The following is a 22,244-nucleotide window of genomic DNA, read 5'->3' as shown; positions in this document are numbered from 1 at the left end:
CTTCAAATCTGTCTCAGACACTTAACCCTTCCTAGCTGTGTGATCCTGGGCAAGTCACTTAACTCCAATTGCCTCAGGGGAAAAAAAAGATTAAAAAAAGACTAGACAATCAACAAAATAATGAACCAAATCCAGATTTGTAGTATTCGAATATTTCTGAAGTGCTCCCACTGAAGATCTGGTTCTGGCATATCTCTGTCATAAGGATGTGCAATAAAAAATATTTTTTATAAACACATTTTTAATTCCTGGAAATTCTACTCTCCATGGCATGTGAGTATTTATTATGTAATAAATTGTTGCATGCATTCTGTTACAGTAAAATCTGAAGCACCATGCTTTCCTTGTTCCTGGGAAGCAGGTCTAAATAAATGTTTGTTGATTGGAATTAAATTGAACTGTAGCTCAAAACTTCCCACAGACACATGGCAAACAGACTGTTCTAGTCTTCCTAAGGATATACCTATGTCTATGCTCTAAGAGAGAAGGAAGGGGGTACCCTGGATCTTCCTTCCCAACATATCCAAAGGACATTAACCTCTGGCCCTACCTCTGGGTGGAATTCCAGAATTGATGGGAATTACAGACACCAGGAATGGAGTCTACACCCAGCCAGGAAAGGACTCAGCTGCCTGTTTTCTGTCTGATTAAGTTGGGTGGGGGTCTGAATTTATTTCCTTTGCAATCTGTCATATCCTATTCTCCTTGCAAGAGGAGAACAGAGCAATGTTGGGCTTCTTAGTACCTTAAAGAAAGTAGAGAATGAAATGAGAAGAGCAGGGAAGACGAGACCTGATTGAAATGGCTACCAACAGAGAGACAACAACAGAGAAATAGCTGACATTTCTCCATGCTTTCTTATCCCTATATCCAGAGAGATGGGGAGGAATCTCCTTTCTTGGAAAAGAGGTAGTCAGAGCCCTTCTATTCAGTCCTACCTGGACCCTCTGAATTCTCAGACCTGTTGGGAAATCCTGTGGCTATCACCAGAAGACAGGGGTCTAAAAGGAGAACACATTCTGAGAGGATCTGAGAGTAGCTTTGTTCAATGTGACTCCTTTCCCCATTGTCAGTGCCTACTCTCTCTTCTCCAAACCTAGTAAACTAAGCCTCATATGAATCTACTTAATGTTCAGAGCTTCAAAGATTAGGGTGGCTACACTCCTGGAAGAAACTGGTAGAACCCCAAAAGATATGATACTTGCTGAAATTTACATAGCAGTTTAATGTTTATGAAACTTTCATTCATCATCTCATTTGAGCCTTGAGAAATTCCATGAAAGAAATATTATACATATTCCCATTTTACAGATAAAGAAATTGAGGCCCATGGAAGTTAAGTGACATGCCTGTGACCACACAATTAAATATGAGTGAGGGAATTGTCAACTCTTAGACCCTATGGTCCAGGTTAGTAAAGAAGAGTGTTCGATGTGGAATTAGAAGTCCTAAATTCAAATCTTGGCTCTGCTTGTGTGACCTTAAACTAGTCATTTAACATTGTTTGGTCTCTTCCTTATTTGTAAAATGTAGTTATTGGACAAAATGACCTCTAAGGTCCCTTGTAGGTATTAAGCTATGTTCTTATGACTTGAGAGTTATCACCAGCCCTAGAGCTAAAAGCCTGTTTTTTGCTGACCCTGGCTCCAGGACTCCCAATTTCTGAAGCTGTGGAATCATAAGATTATAGATTTTAGAGCTGGAAGAGACCTTCAGGCCATTTGGTCCAGTCACCTCGTTTTATAGATGAAAAAACTGCAGGCGAAAAGGGTTAAATTACTTTCTTATCACTTAGAGCAAAGTGCTCCACTTCAGGGAATCGTTGAGCTCAGAGTCTGCCCCCTGGTTTCTTCTTTAATCCTTAAGCAGAAGAATTATGTGACATAGTGGAGATCTGTCGGGCATGAGAACTTGAGTTCACTCCGACTTCGACATAGTAAACTGTGTTTCTTAACCATTGCCTCGGTTTCCTTAACTGTAAAAATTGGGATCATAAGAGTACCTACCTCGCAGGAATCAAATGAGAATCCTGGCACAGAGTGAGAGCTTTATAAATGTTAAAGGTTGTTATTAATCCCACTCTCCATTCCAGTGGTTCCATTAAGCTTTGAAGATAGACCACTAAATGGTGATGGGGTTATTTTAAGAAAGAAAGAGGGAAGAAATGGACCTGGAGAGAGAGAGAAAGGAAAGAAGAAAGAAGAGAAAAGGGAAAGAGGAAAAGAAGGAAAAAAAAAAAAACTCCAAAGAAATATAGGGAAGAAATGGAAGAGGCGCTGGCTAGGAAAGGAAGAAAATAGAGAAGGGGACAAAAGGAGCAAGAGAGAAGAGAGTAAAAAAGAAACGAAGACAATCAGAGAAATGTGAGAACCCAAGAAAAACTGGAGTCCTGGGCTACTGCATCTGCTCGATTCCATCTGGATTCAGCATCTCAGCGTCCCTTCCCAGTTGCTGCTACCAAGGTGCCCCTGTATCTTTGTCCCCTGCCCCTGAAGCTCCACTGCCTCTAGAATTAGTTCATCTTCATTTCTTTTTCTCTAAACGCCCCCCACATCCCTTCAATCCCCAGATCTGACCCTCAGTCCGCCAGCTCTTCTTGTACCTCCGCCCAACTGCAGGGTCACCCTCAGGCTCCCCTCTTCTCTCCGCTTGTACCCCTAGACCCCCCGCAACCGGGTCTCCCGATCTCCATCCCGCAACGCCACCCACAGCTCTTCAAAGTCAGCCTTTGCTGGAGTCCCTTCTCTCTATCAGGTTTGGGCAAGGCCACGTGGGCAGAGGGCAAGGCTAAATAACTCAGGGCTGCCTTCCATTGGTCAGGAGGTGGGACTTCATGTCACCCCGGAACGGTCAAGGGAAGGCTGGCCCCACCCCAAGAGGGTGGCACCGAGGAATCACAGCTGGAAAGGGGCAGGATCCTGGGTGCGCAGCTGGAAGGGGGCGTGGCGGCAAGGCGCTTATGCTACGGGCGGGCTGGGGGTGCCGGGGACTTGCCATAAAGTGAATGGGCGTGGGCGGGGGGGAGTCAGTCCACTCCGGGTCTCTCTCTCTAACTCCCTGCGTGAGTCCCGGACCGCTCCAGAGGAGCTGCGGCCCTGAAGCTGGGGGGAGCCCCCCCACTCCGTTCCCAGTCCCCCGGGACAGTCGGGAATTGGCTCGCCGCTGGACGCACTGTGAGTGCCCGCGCTGCTTTGCTGCTGCAGGGGCTGAGGGACTAGGCATGGGGACTAGGGCTGGGCAAAGGGGAAGCGGGGACTGGAAGAGGAGCAAACGGGACCCGGGATGTGGGAGAGTGGGGAGCTGAGTGAGGATCGAGTACCCGGGCTGCCGCGAAGTATCCGGGATAAAGTGGCCGAGGCATAAGAGAAAGGGACCGAGTGGGGAGACGGGACAGATGAGGAGAAGGGGAAACAGTGAAGAGAGTTAGAGGAGTTAGAAATGGAGGCGCCTAGGCAATGCGGTCGTCTCCGTGGGGGCGGCCGCGCTGATTGTCCTAAAGGAAAGTAGCCTCAGATTCTCCTGACATGTTTCCATCATGGGCTTACTTCTCCCGGGGTCCAGGTCAACTTTTATCATTGTAAACGGATCAGCAGAAATCCCAGGAGGACAAAATCTCCCGAGCAATGTCCCTGGGACTGGCGGGTGGAGGTCCAGGAAAAAGGGGTGTTCAGAACTCTGGGCTCCAGATGGGACTATATATCCACGGAGGTGGGTTCAGAGCTAAGTGGACTGTGCATTGTGTGAGAAGACCCGGAGCCTCGGGGCCCGTTGGGCAGAACGCTTTATAACTGGGAGCTCGGAGAAAGAACAGGGCTCTCTGTGTTTCGAGTTAGGATTGTAGATAACGTTCCAGAAGTCCTGGCTGGAGGTGTTAGGTGGAGGGCTCGGGTTCGGGATCCGGCTGCTTGCCGGGGACTCTTGTGTACTGGGCCGGGCTGTGCATCCCGGTTGGTGTAATGCGTTTGTACTAGACACTACACGGGCGTTCAGGACGGGATCGAACTTAGCTCTTCTTACGCTTATTAGCCCTTTGCATGGGTTTCCGAGAGGGTAGAACTTCACTGAAGGGAAAAGAGAGGCACACAGATTGAGTATAGGCAGAGTCCTGAAAATCTGGATCATCAGGCACAATCGCTTGTTTTTCGGTGCTTTCCCTTGTCCAAAAGAGGATCCCTACCTCTATTTCTGGAGATGCTGACATTTTCTGTCCTGGGGGGAAATAAAGATAATCCTTAACCCATTTGTAAACAGTCATCCAGAGATAGGGTGAAAAGAGAAGCAGAAAGAGAACATTTAAGTGGAGCCTAGAGAAAGAACTGCCAAAAAGCCAGAGGGAAGAGAGAAGGAAGGAAAGAAGGAAGGAAGGAAGGAAGGAAGGAAGGAAGGAAGGAAGGAAGGAAGGAAGGAAGGAAGGAAGGAAGGAAGGAAGGAAGGAAGGAAGGAAGGGATACAAAAGAGAAATTGGAGATTCTAGCTGTTAAAGAGACTCAAATGGCCCTGACCCTCAGACTCCCATTTTCCTGATAATTTCCTACACACACACTCATTCCATGAGTACAGACTCCAGAGCCTTCCTATGATTCCTTCTCATTTTTATACTTATTCAGAGAAAAAGGAACTGAGTTTAAAAAAAAAAAAAAAAAAAACTAAAGAGCCACATAACTGACCAAGTGAGGCTTACTCCCTCCCTGGAAAATGGATAGAGCATAGGAATTCTGAATTTTCCTTAACTCTTGACCTCACTTCCCACTCCCAGCCTCCTAAACCTGGGTGTAAAGAAGAGGAAGCAGAATGATCTTTGGGTTTAAACGTCTGTTTGAGAATATGTAAGGCTCAGTTTGCTGTCTGTATATTATAGGATTCTATTTTACCATCTACATTGCCATTACATGCCTCTACCCTAAGTCCCCTAGAATTATAAAATTGTCTCTGAGCTCCAAACTCATTTTATATTCTCTGATTCCTCTATCCTGCTCTTTTTTCACTCTTCTGGAAATAGACACTGTTGAGACTCATATGTTGGGGTAGAAAAGTAGAGAGAGAGGTGATTGAAAAGATCTGTGGACTAAATGAAAAAGATGTAGGTAAGTGAAATAGAATCATAAATATAGAGTCCTCATATGGTCAAGCAAAGACTATAAGTCTATTTAAGGGATTAAAAATTCCAAACTCTAAATGTAAAGCTCAAAACTCTCAACTAGGACTCAGGAATCAGTCACTGAAAATCACAAAGAATGGACAGAACATCGATTTCTTTGCTTTGGGCACAGAAGCCAACTTTAGCATTCTCTTTGCCTATCTACAGACAACAGTGTTTTCTGTGTGCAGTTTTGGTCTCTTCAAGAAACATGAAATGGAACTAGTAAAGGCCCAGTGATGGCAACTAGGATTATCTGAGGGATAGGGAACAGACAAAGACTGCTTGCTGTCTGAGGACTGAAAAAAACTGGAAATATTTAGTTGGAAAAACAGTCTGAGAGGGGATAGAATCAAAATTTATAACAAGAAGAATATTGTGGATAAAATCCCAAAACTAGTTAAGATTTCCTTGAAGGTTAAGTGATTTAAATATAAGGCAAATTAAAGAAAGCCCTATACAGGTAATAAATTTAGGGAATTTCTCTTTCATAAAAGGTGGCTTCAGGAACAAAGTATAAGTGGAATGAAATGGTATAAATGGAATGAAATGGATTGGGAGAAATTGATGACTATTAAGAGAAGTGAAATATGCCTGAATTTGAAAGCTGGTATCAATGATACCTGTACTCCATGACATGTTGTTCAGAGCTGCAGTTGACAGCAGAATTCTGATCTAAATGAATCATGGGGCCTAACCTTAGGGGTTTGATATTTTTGTATTCTCAGAACATAGCTCAATGGTTGGTACATAGAAGGGACTTAAATGTTTAAAGATTGGTTGATCCTTGATAAGATGGTGAAGACACTATTGACTTAGGTTTTAGTCCTATGTTCCCTGGATTCTCCTAAGAGACATTTGGATTGGAAATCTCTCTCACATTAAAAAATCCCTCCTGGTTCATCTTTTCCTCCCACTTCTAACTCACCTCCAGCCCTGACTCCTGTGCAATGAAAACAAGGGCAGCAGGCCAAAACCTCAGAGGTGGGGGAGAGGGTCAGGTCCTGGGCTTTTAGTTTTTTTTAATTTGTTTTTTTAATCACCCACATTCCCATTATTTGCCCTCCCCCACTTTATATCAGGCACCTTCTGTGCCATAACTGACAATATAGGCTAGTCAAGGACTAAGATTAACATTAAAACTAACCTGTGAGTCACCCCCAGTAATCTGGAGATGACACGGTTCCCATATACAAGGTTAAAGACTCGAATTCATGTCACCTTTTTGGTATTACATCTATTCAGCCCTGAGATAGTAAGGGTAGGTGATAGAAAATGAGGAAAAGGCAAAGGTTAGAGATTCTCTCAGATCTGTCCCCTTTTTCCATTGCTATGCCCCTACTTTAGTCTTCCTCACTTCACATCCAGACTATTTCAACATACTGCTACCCTCTTTTGGTCAGTCAAGAGTTAAGTAACTTGCTAAGTCACATATCTAATAAGTATCTGAGGCCATATTTGAACTCAGGTTCTTCTGACTCCAGAGCTGATATTCTATCCTCTGAGCCACCTGGCTGTACCTCCCTCCCTCCTTTTTTGGGGGGAGGGAAATATAATCAATTTCACTTTTTTATTCACAAGTCTTGACTACCTTTGTTCTTATTATCCAATATGGTCTTCATTGTCACTCAAAACATTTCAAAAATGCTTATGAAAAGTCTAAATCACATATATCAAGCATTTTGGTCAAATTAATATTTTTAGATAACAAAATTATTGCAAATGTTTAATAGATTTGAATATCCTACACTTCTGAGTGTATCTTGGGATATTTTGTGAGCTAATTTCCTCACCACATCTATAGATTTTGTTTTTTAGAATCCCACTTATTTCAGAGAAACCTTGAAAGGCTACAGCAAACTGAAAAATTGGCTAACAGATTTTGAATTAAGTTGAATAAACCTCAAACATAATCTATTATTACTAAAATAGTATTATTTTTTAAAAATTGACTAGCAAACTTGGGATTTTCCCCCCTCAAGAAGTTTACAAAACCAAACTTTTTATTCAATAACAAAAAAAAAAAATCACCAACCCCTCAAGAATTTTCAAAGGTTTTTATTTTAAGGTAAGGTGGTCTTCACTGAACATATGGTTGTTGAAAGCCAAGTTACACCAAATAGCATTTTAAAGAATAAAGACTTTTTTCTTAACTTTTTTTTCCCCATGAGAGTCTCTCATTCCATTTTGACTTCCCACTTTGATCCAAATACAGAAATTCTTTGGATGGAGCTATTAGCAACATCATGAAGAAAAAGGGCAAAATAAAGTAAAAACACAAATACCATCTAGTTTTTCCTAGAATTTTTTTTAATATTCATTGAGAAGCAGCCTGAAAAGATGAGATACAATATAATCATTTCACACATTTAACCTCTAATAACTTTCTTGGAGATGGCCACACACTGTGTAATCCATGAAATGAAAAGTCAGGAATATTCAGTCAACCCACAGTTCCCATTAAGATGGATGCCTTAAGTCCCTCTCCTTTTGTTCTCAATCCCATATTGTTGAGCTTCAAATTTCATTCGAAGTCTCCTTATTAGGAGTTCTCTGTAGCAAAGGGAAGTCAAATAATATGTGAGTTCAGTCTCTATAAGTTAACTTAAATATTTGATCCTAAAATGTATTGCTTTTCTTACTTTAAGTTTTCCACTATCTGCCAAATTACAACACCCTGCACTTCCCCTGTGTATTGCTGTCCATCTTTTTTTTTTTTTTTTTCTGAAACCAAAGCAATGAAGCACTACCAATAAAAAATAATAGAACCCTAGCTAAGTTCGGTTATTCAGCACGACAAAATCTGTCATTCATCCTAAGACAGTCCCAGATTCTTGTTGGAGGGATTTGGTATAGTTCTTCCCAATCTCTGATATCTGTCTCTGTCTCCTTGTCTCTCTGTCTCTGTTTCTCTTTCTTGGTCTCACTCTCACTCTCTTCTCTCTCCCCCACTTCCTTGTTTTTTGTCTGACTCGCTCTCTCCTTCTAGTCCATTATGCTTAGGTTGCCAGATAAATCTTCCTGCACTACAGCTTCTATTCTATTCTTCTCCTCATAAACCTTCAGTGGCTCCACTATTTTCAACAGAATAAACTTCATCATCTTAGCCTGGATTGGTCCCCACCCACCCTGCCAGTTTATACACTTTTCTTTATCATGTGTACTATATGTAGACAAGTTAGGGCTCTCTCTATCCTTCAGACAAACCATGTTTATTTCCAACTTAGCACCTTTATTCACTTTTTTCTTTATTCATTTTCTTCTTTATTCGCTTTCTTCTTTTGGAAGGCTCTCCACTTTTCTCTGTCTGTCTAAATTTCAAGCAGCTAGTGTGGTGCAATCAGTAGAACTCAGGGTTGGAAGCCAAGAAGATGTGAATTCAAATTGGATCTCAGACACATGCTAGGTATATGACTCTGAGAAAGTCACTGAACCTCTATTTGTTTTAATTTGTCATCTGTAAAATGGAGACACAATGGAAAGGAAATGGCAAACCACTTTAGTCAAGAAAACCTAATGGAGATCATGTAGAGTTGGATACAACTGAATGACTCAATAACTAACAAAATTTCACATTGCCTTTAGGGGCTCAGTTCAGGCACTATCTTTTTCATCAAGTTTCAAGCCACATCAGATAATATTAGACCACAGCAAATCTTCCAGACTCATTCAGGAATTTAATTACATGATGTTTTATATTGTGGCTTACCTAAGTCTTGTCTTCTCATCTATGCTAGAAATTCTTAGAAGTCAGGATAAGAATTATCTGACATATCTCTTATTTCCTCCTCAGCAAATGGCATATACTATGTGTAAAGCCTCTTGTCATAAATGCGATTTACATAAAAAGTGTGATGAAATGGTGAATCTAATTACACGCAACCTTTTATACCTACTTCTTTGTAACTTAAATTCCCCAGTTTCACACTGCTACCACCTTGAGGACATGAGGTTCTTTCTGGGCTGAGGCTTTGGATCCCATACTCCTTTCCAGGTAATTCCTACCTGGATCAGTTCAATCCAGAGGGTTTCAGGACACAGCAGGTCATACAATTTGAATGTGTTTGTAGCCTCTGGGATGAAAGCTGCTGCCTCCGGGAATAGTAGAGTTTTATTCTCACAGTATTGACCAAATCTTTTATGAGCCCCTTGCTTTCATGTACTTCTCAGTACTTCTTTGCCATGCTGTGCCACAAAACAGTATGAGTCAAGTACCTCTTCTCTCCTTCCTTTATACCTGCCTACAGGCCCAGCTTGAGCTCCTCCTATTTGGTTTCTGAAAGAGGAAGTCTCTCTCCAATTTAGACTTCAAGTCTTCCCATCAGGATTCAAGTCAAAATGACAATGACACTGTAACCCTGTCATTAGATTTCTTTCTGGTTACTCTGTTTGGGCCTCCAAGGAAAGAAAGACTATTTTCTTTTGAAAACAAGCTCAAATTCAAATTTTCTCTGTCCTACTAGCTTGGGAGCAAAACTTCCCTGACCTGGGACCTCCTGCTTTGACAGGATTTGGCATCAACCTCATCGTGCCATCTCCCCAAACATTTCATCTTTCTTTTTTCTCTCCCTGACCAGTAGCACAGTCTGGTCCTCTCCTTATTGAGTACTGGCTATTTTGATCTTCCCTCTCTGTTTAGAACTTTCCTGCAATCCTAGCTCCAGGCAGGATCTCAGCCCCCCTACAGGCTTCCAACTACTTCTGGCTCTCCTTTCTTCCTGCACAGACCCATAGAGCTAGAAAACACCCACACTGACCAAAAAGTAAAAAGGGGAAGAATAAATACCCTATTCTGGGTTCATGTTTGTGGTGGTATCTTGAGTTACATCAAAACTTGTTTGTTGGGTCTTAGCCCTACTAACTCACAAACATCAACATTTTCTTTTATCTGCTAAATTCTGCCTTCTGCTGGTTTCTGTTCTCTGTCCCTCACTTCCAGAGTCCTGGTTTGTTCTGACTTCTATAAAGTGCAGGATCTTTCACATTCAGCCTGTGTCTAGCTCAGATTAATGATAAACTGCCGCCACTCAATTGATCAGTTCTGCTTAATTACCATCTGCTCCCTGCTCCAGTGTTCCTCCCTGTACTCCTTGCTTTTTGATATGGCCGGTTCTAGGAACCTTCTCTTCTAGTTTAGCGATCTGTTCTTTTCTTTACAAGGTGCCTACCTTAGTGGTCTTATCTTTTCTTTTTTCTTGGCTTCCTTTTTATTCCAAACATAAGGATCTTTTCTGTTTCTCCTGTTATCCTCCTTCCCCATGATATGATCACAAATGGTTATCTTCATTTGGACCCCACTTCTGACCCATCCTTGGTTCCAGAGGTAGTTCTCAACTCACTTAAGTCTATTGTTTGCTAGAATCCACGCATTCACTGCTGAGCTCAGATTAATGTATCCTCCCCAAACCCATAATTGTTCTCATTAAGAGTAAGACTGTACTTCCACAGGGGCTCTGGGAACAGGGATGCTGCTGTAATAGCTAAGAGAACGAGGGATGGGAGTCTTGGGAAGACAAGGGATGAAATAGGCTCATATCCTATTTTCTTCTCGCTTGCCAAAGTACTGTGCCTTCATTGGGTTTCTTGGTAAGGCCTGAGTCTTATTCCTTCTCCTAGCAGGCTTTCTCCCAATTGAGCATCCAAAACATCCATGTTTCCCTTCCCCTTGGAGAATCGTTAGCTCCTGGAGCCGGGCTGCTGAAGGGTTGGGGGATGGGGCAGAAAGGGGCCCAAGTAGGGAGAGTCACAGACTCCAAAACATCCAAAGCAGCTGTCACTGTCACAGGGCAAGGGTGAGAAGGCTGTGTCTCCATGTGGGTATGTCTGTCTGAGTTTGAGTGTCTCAGTGAGTATTTCTGTGTATGAATGATAGCATGTAATAGTAGATGCGTATGAGATTGTTTCTGTGTGTGAGCACCTTTTTCTTTGAGTCGGGTGTATTTATATCTCTGGAGAAGTGTGTGTAGAGGCAGTTATGTGTACAAATGTCACCATGTCTGTCTTCATGTAAATATATGAACAGCTAAGATGGGCAACACGAACTCTCTGAGTTATGTGAATATTAGCCCCGGTTTCCCACATCTTTTTTCTTCTCTGGGTGCTAGTTTTATACATGTTCACCATATTCACCCCAATTATCTGAAGAAACTAGGGCCCAGAGATTGGAAGATTGCGGATAGAGGTAGATATTGTCCAAGAGAAACAAAATCCCAGGATTTTAGACTCAAAGATCCATGGTACTATGGGAGACTCAAAAGTATGAGGTCTCTTTAATAGTAGCTAGCTTTTATAAAGCTATATAAGCTTTAAAACACTAACTCGTTTGATTCTCACAATATCCTGTGAGACATGGTGCTATTGTCCTTATTTTGCTGATAGGGAAACTAAGGCACAGAGAGGTTAAATGTCTTACCCAGGATTATACCCATAATAAGGGCCTGAGAAAGGATTCAAACTCAAGTCCTATACTCTCTCCACTATGCCATCTAGGCTTCTACTATACTATTTAAGATGAGATTGGGGCATCCCTGGACCCTTCTCCCTTGCTCTTTATGGCTACAGCAGTATCCTGGAGTGTGTTACTAGCTACTCACCCAGGAAAGGGAAGGCCTGGTCTAGATTCTGGAATAGATCAGGAAGACAAGGAGTAGGAGAGAAACACATGGAGTCCTGGGTTCTATTTTACTCTTGTATTCTCATACTCAGATAATAAATGGGCAAGTGGTGGGGAACAGCTCCTAAATTGGTAAGGAAATAGATGTATGACCCTTCTGCCCTACACATCCTCACTCTCAGAAAGATAATCTGTACCCAGGCAAGAGAACTTTTAACCTATTCTGAAGAATAAATTACTTTTTGCTGGATAACATTCATACTTAGAAACTTGGAAAAATGGGTGAATATATAGGAATTGGCAAGAGAGTTGAATAGGGAAAGAGTAAAAAATATTGACTCTGCTTCCAGAAGACTCATCTCTGATATGTATTGGCTATTCTGGGGTTTCTCTTTATCCTTTCTAGGTGACCTGATCTGCCTAGAGGAGGGTTTTATGGGCCTCTGTGCTACCTGACCTCTATTATTCCTCAGCCTCCACAGTTCTTTCATGTTCTTTTCTTCTAGTTTCAGAGTCACTTCTCTAGACTCAGAAAAAGATAATTTGAGGGTGAGGGTGGAGTGAAGAGTCAAGTTTTCTCTGGCTATAGGAAAACTGGTTTTAACTCTGGCCCCCAATCCTTGTCTTGGAGGGACAAATTGAGGGGAGAGACAAGGGAGAGATTTTTGACTAAATAAGGTGGGTAGTGATTGGAGAGAATGACTAGTAGCTGGCACTAGTGGTTAAAAGGTTTATTGGCTTGGCACACCCAGGGAATGATAGGAAGAGGATGTAACTGTGTTGGGGACAGGGCAGCTGTGATCTTTTAGAGTTGGGTAGAGAAAAAGGGCATTACCATCTGCAAATAAGTATCCATTTGTTCTTTCCCAAGAAAGACTCATGACAGATTCATAGGAAGCAAAGTGAAGTATGATTTAATTGGGGCTTGTCCACTATATTAATGCTATAATGCAGAATTTTGCATGGAACTCCACCCCACCATTACTCTGGACTGACATGGCAGATGGACACTTCCCTACTTCCTGCTATGGTTAGGATCACGTCCAAATGACAGCTCTCTTTCCCATAAAGAGATGCTGGGATCTCTGTACTCCTTTGGGAAGCCCCCCCAGAATAAACTCTTCAAGGCCCTTAAGGAATGAGAGTTTAGGGGTTCACTATCAAGGAAAATATAAAATAGGGGGATACCAGTGTGAATGTGGAGATCTGTTCTAGGGTTAGAAATACCGTAGGAGCTAAATGTAAAGTTTACAGTAAAAGTTCCTTGAGGGCAGAGTATGTTTATCATGTCCTCCAGTCTCCAGGATAGCAATGTAGATAACAAGTACTTATAAATGTTAAGTTGAATTGAATGGCACTAGACTGAGCCTGACAATGGCTTCTCCAAGGTTACTAGTCTTGCTAGACAGGCCTTTAAAAGACCAAAATGAGTCATAGATAAGGGGTGTGTATAGGATATATATGTGAATATTTGTGGTAGCATGTGTATCTATGAATGTGTGTTTATGAGATCACTGGGAAGAGAATACAGTATAATACTTACAGAGCATTTAGTTCTGCATAAGATGTAAAATCATACCAGGGTTCCAAACAACAGAGTGTGAGCTGTGTGTGGTAGAGTTTTAAGTGTGGATAAAGGAGGGAGACCATTTGTCTAGTCTAGTGTCTGCATGTGCACGTAGTCATATAGGAAGGAGGGACTATCAACAGATGTCTGTCGGAGAGATTGTGTGTGGGTGTATGTTCGTGTCATGTGTGTTCAAAGAGAGCCCTCTGAGGATAAACTTTTCTTTCTTGGATTTGGACACTAGTATAAATGGAAGTAACTATAGCCACAGCCTCCCAATGCTATTAGTCTTCATCTTATTTAACCAATAAAGAATATTGAGGCATCCCACTTTGGTGCAAACAATAAATTAACAGCCATTTTAAAAAGTTGCACTCACTATCAGATACAAAAATGAGACTGTTCTTGCTCTTGAAGAAGTTATGTTCCATAGGATATCAGTGTGAATATAACATATTCTCAAAAAAATAAACGCAATATCTCTACAGAATAAATATACATTAAGTCCAAGGAAGGCAATAACTGGGGGAATCTGGAAAGACCTCTTAAAAGATATAACTTGACCTGAACTTTAAAGGGAACTAGGGGTACCTTGAGGTAGAGGTGAGAAAGAGCATTCCAGGTATATGGGGAATAGTTTAATTTAAAAGCCCACAGGCAGAAGACAGCACAATCTGGCTGTAACATAGAATGTGTGAGTAGAAGGAGAATGTAATCCGCTTGGAAAGATAGTTTAGAAAGAGAATCCAGAAGAGATTATTTTATCCTGATGGAGTAATTGAAGTTTATTGAGCAGAGGAGTGACATGCTTTATGTCACTATGCTTTAGAAACACCTCCATGCAGTTAGTTGCATAGAGGATGGATTGGAAAGGGAAGAATCTAAAGGGCCAATATATTGACAATTGCAATAATGAGGTGATAAGTGATAGGGCTTGAACTAGGGTGAGTATGGAAAGAGTAGAGAGAAGGGAACAGATGTATGAGATGTAGAGGTAGAATCAATAACACTTGGCAACTGTTTGCATATGAGAGTGAGAGTGAAGAGTCAAGTAATACTGGTGGGGGTTGGGGAAGAGCCTAGATTACCAATTTAAGGATTCCCGCTGATCACCTTTCCTCCTCGTCTCCAGAGCCATCCTGCTCTAGGCCCCATGGAGTTTGCCCTGCTGAGTGAAGCTGAACCCAGAAGCCCTGCACTGTCTCTGTCTGATGCCGGCACTCCCCACCCCCCTCACCCGGAGCACAGCTGCAAGGGCCAGGAGCATAGCGGTGAGTGAGAGGGTCTTGGCTCAGAGGCCTAGAATAGAAGGTGGACCCTGGTGAAGGGCTAGCTGGGCCCCCTAAGCTGATCTTTGCAGTGATTGGAAGAGGACACAGTGGCCTAGTGGGGGGACCTGGGTCCGGCCAGAGTTAATCTGCCCTTCCTCATTCCCATCCAGACACGGAGAAAGCTCCGCCTCAATTGCCCGGAGGGTCCCCAACTGAGGATGGTTCCCTAAAGAAGAAGCAGAGACGGCAGCGTACTCATTTCACCAGTCAGCAGCTGCAAGAACTGGAAGCAACCTTCCAGCGAAACCGCTACCCGGACATGAGCACGCGAGAAGAGATTGCAGTGTGGACCAACCTCACCGAGGCTCGAGTTAGGGTATGGGAGCCACCTCTTCCCATCCTCAGAAGTTCTCTAGCACCCTTCCCAACGCTACCCTAGCCTATCCTACATAACTTTATCTAACCTTCTCCCCCGCCCAGCCCTCCGGTTACTTATTTCTTCTTACTAATACCTCTCAATACCTACACATACCTGGACTCACCTTGCCCCCAAGGGCCAGCTTTGCCCCGCCTCCCTTGGCTCCACTCTATCTGGTCCAGCCAATAGTCTCCCTGCTCCCTACCCCCGCCCCCTCTTCAGCTAGCTCCTGTCTCACCTAAGTTAGATCCCACAGCTTCCCTCTACCTTGTCTTCCCTTAGAAACAACGCCCTGTTCATTTTCCGTATCCCCTTGAACCTGACCCCTACTGTTTCTCATTTTTTCGGGTCCCCCATGCTGCCTGCCCTTTCTGACTTCCGGGTCGCTCATGTTCCCAGGTGTGGTTCAAGAATCGCCGGGCCAAGTGGCGGAAGCGGGAGAGGAGCCAGCAAGCCGAGTTGTGCAAAGGTGGCTTCGGGGCGTCGCTGGGCGGGCTGGTGCCTCCCTACGAGGAGCTATATCCCGGGTACTCCTACGGGAACTGGCCGCCCAAGGCCTTGGCCCCGCCGCTCGCAGCCAAGACCTTTCCCTTCGCCTTCAACTCGGTCAATGTGGGCCCTCTGGCCTCGCAGCCGGTGTTCTCTCCTCCCGGCTCCATCGCCACCGCTGCCTCCATGGTCCCCACAGCTGCTGCCGGCGCTGCGGGAGCTGTGGCCGGCCCCGGAGGCCTGCAGGGATTGGGCGGGGGTCCTGCGGGGCTGGCCCCGGCTGCGGTGTCTTCGGGGGCGGTGTCTTGCCCCTACGCTTCGGCTGCAGCCGCGGCCGCCGCTGCCTCTTCCCCTTACGTATATCGGGACCCGTGTAACTCAAGCCTGGCCAGTCTGCGGCTCAAAGCCAAACAGCACGCCTCTTTTAGTTATTCCGCAGTGCCCGGTCCGGCCCCCGCAGCCAACCTCAGCCCCTGCCAGTACGCCGTGGAGCGGCCAGTATGAGCCGGCCGGTCCTCTCCCCCCCAGCCAATCCCACCCGCCCACCAGGAGCAGGGCAACGGACCGATCAGCCCAGCCTTAGACTGCAATTCCCCAGGGTTTGCTCAGCTTGACCCCTCAGCTCTCCCAGCGTCTGGACTAGAGTACCCCTCCTCCTCTGGGAAGAAATGGGCGGGGGGCAGTCCCTGTTCCACCCCCTGGTCTCAACGGTACCCTGAGTGATCAATCGGACCCGGAGGTGCAGAAACAGCGGCCTCGAGCTCGAGGCGGGGGAAGGGAGCCAGGTCGCTGTGAAACCCCCTGGGGATGTAAGTGGGAGACAAACGTTCCACGTTCACCGGCCAGCTCGTTTTGGCCCCTTCCAGTTAGCTCCGACTCTCTCCCCATCCCGGTTTTAAAAAATCAAATAAACCGGAGACTCCCCCGCCACTTGCTGATTCAGTCTGGGGTTCAGCCTCCTCGAGCATAGCCTCCCATCCCGCCGCCCCCTCGCTAACTAGGACTCCCACCCCCACCTCGCTAGGGGAGGCTCTCAGCCCCCACTTCTCTGCCCCACTTTCCAAGCTTCAGGTTACGCTTACGGAGAATGGGAAGAGAAGCTCTGGCTCAGTAGGAGAAAAGGCCGGGGAATGAGGGCTAGCGCAGAGGGGAAGAGATGCGAGATCTGCCTACTCTGCCTCCCACAATCACGCGGGCGCGGCGCCACCTTGTGGCCGCGACGGGAACTGCCACCAGGTCTGGCCTGAGAGGTTGGGCCGGGGGATGGCTGAAATAAGAAGATAGAGGGCGTGTGCATTTGTGTGTCACCTCATCATAAACCGAGGAAGTGTGGTGCAGTGGAAAGAGGCCGAGACCCGGAAGCAGAAGATCTAGGTCCCCAGTCCTGGATTCATCACTAATTTGATGAATTATTTTATCCAAGGGTCACTCCCTTCTCTGGACTCATTTCCTCACCCGGTATCACTCTCTCATTTTACCTTCCACTCCTAAGGTTCTATGAGTCCATAAAGAACATTTCTTAAGTGACCCATCTATTTGTGTTGTGTGTGCGGGAGCCCCTAGCAGTGTTGGTGTTCGCCCGTGTCCGCAGGGCTCTGGCCAGCATTTCCTCCGATAGGCTCCATCTCAGCCAGTGTTTCTGTGTAGTCCAGTCATGTGCGTGCCAAAGGCCAGCAGAGTCTGTAGGGTTGTCTGTGTTTCATGTATGTCGTTGTTCGTATAAATGGGGAGGGGGGTTCTTTCCACATCCTCCCCTAGGCTGGCCCCCACATGTCTCTCCTGCCCCAGCCATTCATGTCAAATTCTCATGCCAAACTTGCTATATGGGCAAAGCAGGTCCCACTCCAAGGAACACTTCTGGTAGGGGAAAGGAGGCACATTTCTTTTAGATGTTTAATTTTTAAAAATATAGCGAGAAGAATTAAGATTTCTCAATAGAAATATAAATAATCTCAGAAGGCCAGGACTATTTCCCTGTGACAGGACCAGCACTAGCCTCCATCTTACCTAAGGGCCTGAAAAAGGGACGTTCTCTCTGGACTTCACGTTAAAATCAGAAATATCAAATTATGGGGCTTTTTCCTATGTGTATGTGTGGGAGGGGGTTTCTCAAGTCCTAACCCCACACAAAGGAAGGGAGCGCATCTTGGTAAATCTCCCTTATTTCCCCAAGAACACATTGGAGTAGGAGAGGACCACACAATTATCCCCAGAGCCTGACCTGTGCTTCATTCCCTCTGCCCTCAGGACTTTCCCCTCCCTGAAAGGTCCACTTCCAAAGGAGAGGAGCAGTTGGCTCTCTTACTTCTTTAGATCTCTGACTTCACTGGCTCTTAGCCTTGGTTTGAGAAGTTGAGAAGTAGGCCTTATAAAAGAAGTGCAGGAAAAGGGCAAAGTAGGCAAAGTACATGGCAAAAGTCCAGAAGAGGTATTGCTTAGAGGTGTAGCACTCACAGTCATTTCGAAAGAGGAAGCTCAGGATGCTGACAGAAGCCCCAACAAACATCTGTGTGATCTGCAGAGTGGTGATGAGCATGGGCAGAATTCGGGGGGGCTTTAGACGCAAGGCCTTCACTGTGTAGTAAGAATACATGAAAGCATGTACACCATAGTTCATAGTCATGAACCAGAAACCACCTGCCACAGCATACTTGTAGGCAAACCATGTGTACACTAGCACTGTGCTATGGTGGAACCAATGCAAGAACAGGAGCCGCTGCTTCCGAAGTATGATGAATGCAGTGTCCCCTGGGGGGAATGGGAAGAAAGGGAGGATGAGAGTCATGAGTGGGAATCCTCGTGTTCATCGAACATTAAGAACATTTGCCCCCTTCCCCATATAGCACTGGGCTCCACTTTTCCCCACACCATACCTGATGAATGGGAACAGCAGGAAAGGGTAAGTCCCAGAAAGAAAGATTAAGAAAAAGAATTCTGGGGGGGTGAGGATTCCAAGGGAAGAAGAGGGTCTATTATTATCATAACTCTTAATAGTAACACTGATGTAGCACTTCATTTACAAAGCACTTTCTCACAACAGTCATGTGAGATAGATATTCTTATCTCCATTTTTAGATGAATTACCTGGAACTTAAAGAGATTAAGTTTATGGATAAGAAGCTTCTATGTAACACAATTGAACTTGAACCCAGATCTTGTATTCAAGATCAGCGTTCTTTTCACTATAGGAAACTTTACCTCAGAGTAAGGGCTTCCTGAGAGTGGGAAGAACATTTCTGGGAAATGTGGAGAGAATTCCTTTCCTCGGTGGGAAGAGGACAACTTTCATGGGAATTTGGCTGGTGGAAACTGTAACTTACCAAGCTCCACAATTTTGCTAAGTACAAAAAGGAAGGCCCAGAAGCGCACAGTAGGGTTAGTGACGATGCTATGGTGGCATAAGGAATTCTTCAGCCCCATCATTATGAGTAGATTTCCTCCATATTTCCATGTCCTCACAGCTCCCAGGATGCTGAAATAGGGTTAGCCCAAAGCCTCTAATCAGCTCTTTTTCCTTGAGTGTTCCTGATCCCACTTCCCACTTAAAAAGGGGTCTCAATTTAAAGGAGTGGGAGACCTTTTAGTCCCCAGGGAATGGGAGGCCTGAAAGGCATGAGAGCCCTAAGGGATTTTGAGAGTGTCAAGGACCATGAGGATATGAATGTGGGGATTCCAGGGATGAGGAATTCCTCAGAAAGCATTGAAGGTTCAGGAAATTGAGAACTTAGAGGGTGGGTAGGTTTGGAGGTGTCTGGAAAATTGATTTTGAGATTCTGGGGAATCATGGTAGAATCATGCTAAGGAAGATGTTGGGCATTGACTCAGGAAGTGAGAGAATTTGACATTTGTTATGGTCTGAGAAATGGGGAAATATGGTTAGAGGCCACTAGTGATTAAAGAAGTTTAGGGTATTGGAGGTCCAAGGCATAGAAGTGGTAAACCTTAGGAAAGTCTAGAATCCATGTGATATGGAAAAACATTGGGAAAAAAAGGTAGGAATCAATACCTGAAAATGGCAAGGGTGAAAGACCAAGTCACTAGAGGCAATCGTAAGTTGAAGCCTTTTCGGTCCTTCATATATTTCTGCCCCATGAAAATGAACATGAGGTAAACCAGAGCCAAAACAATGGCCAGTGACCTGCAAGGATAAGAGAAATGGATTACTAAGGGACTGTGAGAAATCTTTTGGGGTTTAGAAAGGACTTCCCCCCCCCAAATTCTACACTTAAGGTTTGGGAAATGTAGACAACTAAATCTTGGTAGCCTAATGATTTGGCAGGGAAAACGGGTGATGCTAAGAAATCTTAAGGTTTATTCATACCTTTCTGAACATTACTGGTGCCTTCCTCATCTGTGCCCTTGCATTTATACACTCACAAACATCCTGCTGTCCCCAGTGATCTATGTTCTCTACTCTGTTAGGATTTGAAAACTATCCCTATCTCCATAATCAGAGTCTTCTCCCTCCCTCCTTGCCAGGGCCAAGACCAACCTCTCATCTGCTTCAGAGATTTTGATTGGTAATGGAATGTCTTTCCTGCTTCCCTGTCCAGGCACAGACATGTGTGGTGTGGGGCAGTTCGGACAGGAAAATTGAGGGAGAAGTAGTGAGCAGAGCAGACATCTCCTCCTTTCCCAGTTTCCAGGACAATAGAGTATTCAGGGCATAAAATGCCAATTGTGAAAGATGGCTGCTCACTCAGAGGGGCCAACCCCAGCCTGGTTCTAGTAGCCCCATGTTTATCTCCACACAGAGAGATTAAGAGACAGCTGTACATACATATTTGCAGATATATACAGATACACATGCACATAGACAGAAAAACATACTGTGTCAGACTAGCGATTCCTAGTTTTCCAGGATAAAATTCTAGAAAGCCAGGGAGAGAGGCAATAAATATAGGAAGAAGAGATCCTCATTAGGATTGGTATTAAGCCTGATTCATAATTATCATCACCTGAGAGCCAGAACTACTTACAGGTCTCATTGAACAAAGGTGTTACATGGTCCTCCCAGAAAATAAGGTGAGAGGAAGAGAGTTTGGAATAGCAGCTAAGTGGCTCAATGAATAGAGCACCAGTTCTGAAGTTAGGAGGACCTGAGTTCAAATATGACCTCAGGCACTTAAAGCTTCCTAATTGTGTGACCCTGGGCAAGTCAATTGCCTCAGCAAAAAAAAAGAAGAGAATATAGAATAGATAGGGTCTTTTCCTCTAAAGCTAGTCCTGGTGAGAGATCTGGAAAGGGGAAACAGGTCAATACAATCTGATTCTCCACTAGCTAGTGCTGCTCTCTTAGTGTCTCTCTTTTTATTTCATCTTTCATCCTATTTAAGTACCAGATGTCTTTTCACCTCCACTTCTATCCTTTTGAGGATGAGTGGAATGTTCATCTAATCAATCCTTGGAAGACAACTGAAGGACTCTTGAGAGCCTCCCTCTCTCCACACACTCCGTGGGACTTGATTTCCCAAATGAGTTATAAAGTCCTTTCCTATTTCTATTTAACACTCTGATCTTGAACTCGGACTCTCTACCTCCCTCTCTCCTCTCTTCCCTCTCTCCTCTCTTTTTTCTCCATTCTCCTCTCTCTCTCTCTCTCTCTCTCTCTCTCTCTCTCTCTCTCTCTCTCTCTCTCTCTCTCTCTCTTCTCTCTCTCTCTCTCTTCTCTCTCTCTCTCTTCTCTCTCTCTCTCTCCTCTCTCTCTCTCTCTCTCTCTCTCTCTCTCTCTTCTCTCTCTCTTCTCTCTCTCTTCTCTCTCTCCTCTCTCTCTCTCTCTCTCTCTCTCTCTCTCTCTCTCTCTCTCTCTCTCTCTCTCTCTCTCTCTCTCTCTCTCTCTCTCTCTCTCTCTCTCTCTCTCTCTCTCTCTCTCTCTCTCTCTCTCTCTCCCCTCCCTCCCACTTTTGAGTATGGAATTTCCTCTAAGTGGGGAAGAGAGCAAACAGTTCCTTTGAAGATTCCTGCCCCATTCCCCAGCTTTCTCTCCTCTGCCCCATAACCTGTCTCCCCACCATCCAGGTAGAACTAAAATTGTAACTCTTGTTCAATTGTACCTGTCCAAAGAGTGCCCCAGGGCAGGGACAAGAGGATTTCACTCACCAATATTCAGACAGCAAGGGTCGAAAGTCCGACACCTTCTCGAATTCGTAGCTATGGATAAGCGTATTTTCGAACGTTTCATTCATTTCTATTTGTATCGGTACCTGAAGGAGCAAAGAAAGGGAGTAGCTGCGCAGAAAGGGATACTTGAGGAAATGACTCAAGGATAAACCGCTCTACTGTATTGAATGTGCCCTAGATGGAATGGCCCCGGGAACTCTAGGACGATGACTGCAGGAGACTCGCAACCGCGAAGCACTTAAGAGCAGCAAAATCCGTGCCACAGGCGACACTTCACAGTGGTTTATATGCCCGCTTTGCCAAGAAACTGGACAGCGACCCAGAGTCCGGCTGTTACCCAATCCCCGCGCGTGGGCCGGAGTCCTGTCCTGGCTCCGCTCCTGCTTCCGGTTCTCCGATTGGCTGCCTCAGTAGGGTACCACTTAGGCTACGCCCCTTCTGGGCGCAGTCTGAGGCCACAGACTCCTCTTAGTCCGCCCCCGCTTTCCCCTGTCTCTCCCCGAGGTTCCCAGGCCTATCCCGGAATTCGGACCGCGTCCGTGTGCCGGTCCTCAAAGTCTGTGTGTGCGTTCTCCTTCTCCCACCCCCACACCTCCTGGCCAAGCCTGCCCCTTTCATCCAAAAACCTT

The 22,244-nt window shown here is 44.9% G+C and overlaps 2 protein-coding genes across 2 annotated transcripts; one reads left to right on the top strand and one right to left on the bottom strand.

Annotated features, from left to right (window-relative positions):
• Nucleotides 1-12,039: 12,039 nt before the first annotated feature.
• Nucleotides 12,040-16,420, top strand: PITX3 (paired like homeodomain 3). Its single transcript, XM_051981297.1, has 3 exons — nt 12,040-14,588; nt 14,759-14,964; nt 15,406-16,420. Exons 1-3 carry the CDS (start codon nt 14,471-14,473, stop codon nt 15,997-15,999), a joined length of 918 nt encoding a protein of 305 aa, XP_051837257.1. The 5' UTR covers nt 12,040-14,470; the 3' UTR covers nt 16,000-16,420.
• Nucleotides 16,421-17,374: 954 nt separating this feature from the next.
• On the bottom strand, nt 17,375-21,938 carry ELOVL3 (ELOVL fatty acid elongase 3). Its single transcript, XM_051981296.1, has 4 exons — nt 21,595-21,938; nt 19,502-19,633; nt 18,816-18,967; nt 17,375-18,243 (listed from the first exon to the last, which is right to left on the bottom strand). Exons 1-4 carry the CDS (start codon nt 21,678-21,680, stop codon nt 17,819-17,821), a joined length of 795 nt encoding a protein of 264 aa, XP_051837256.1. The 5' UTR covers nt 21,681-21,938; the 3' UTR covers nt 17,375-17,818.
• Nucleotides 21,939-22,244: the final 306 nt, after the last annotated feature.

The sequence above is a fragment of the Antechinus flavipes genome, chromosome 2 (genome assembly GCF_016432865.1).
Source record: "Antechinus flavipes isolate AdamAnt ecotype Samford, QLD, Australia chromosome 2, AdamAnt_v2, whole genome shotgun sequence".
In the NCBI taxonomy this organism is placed as follows: Eukaryota; Metazoa; Chordata; class Mammalia; order Dasyuromorphia; family Dasyuridae; genus Antechinus; species Antechinus flavipes.
The sequence above is the reverse complement of the archived record's forward strand: the minus strand, read 5'-3'. Positions and strand labels throughout refer to the sequence as shown.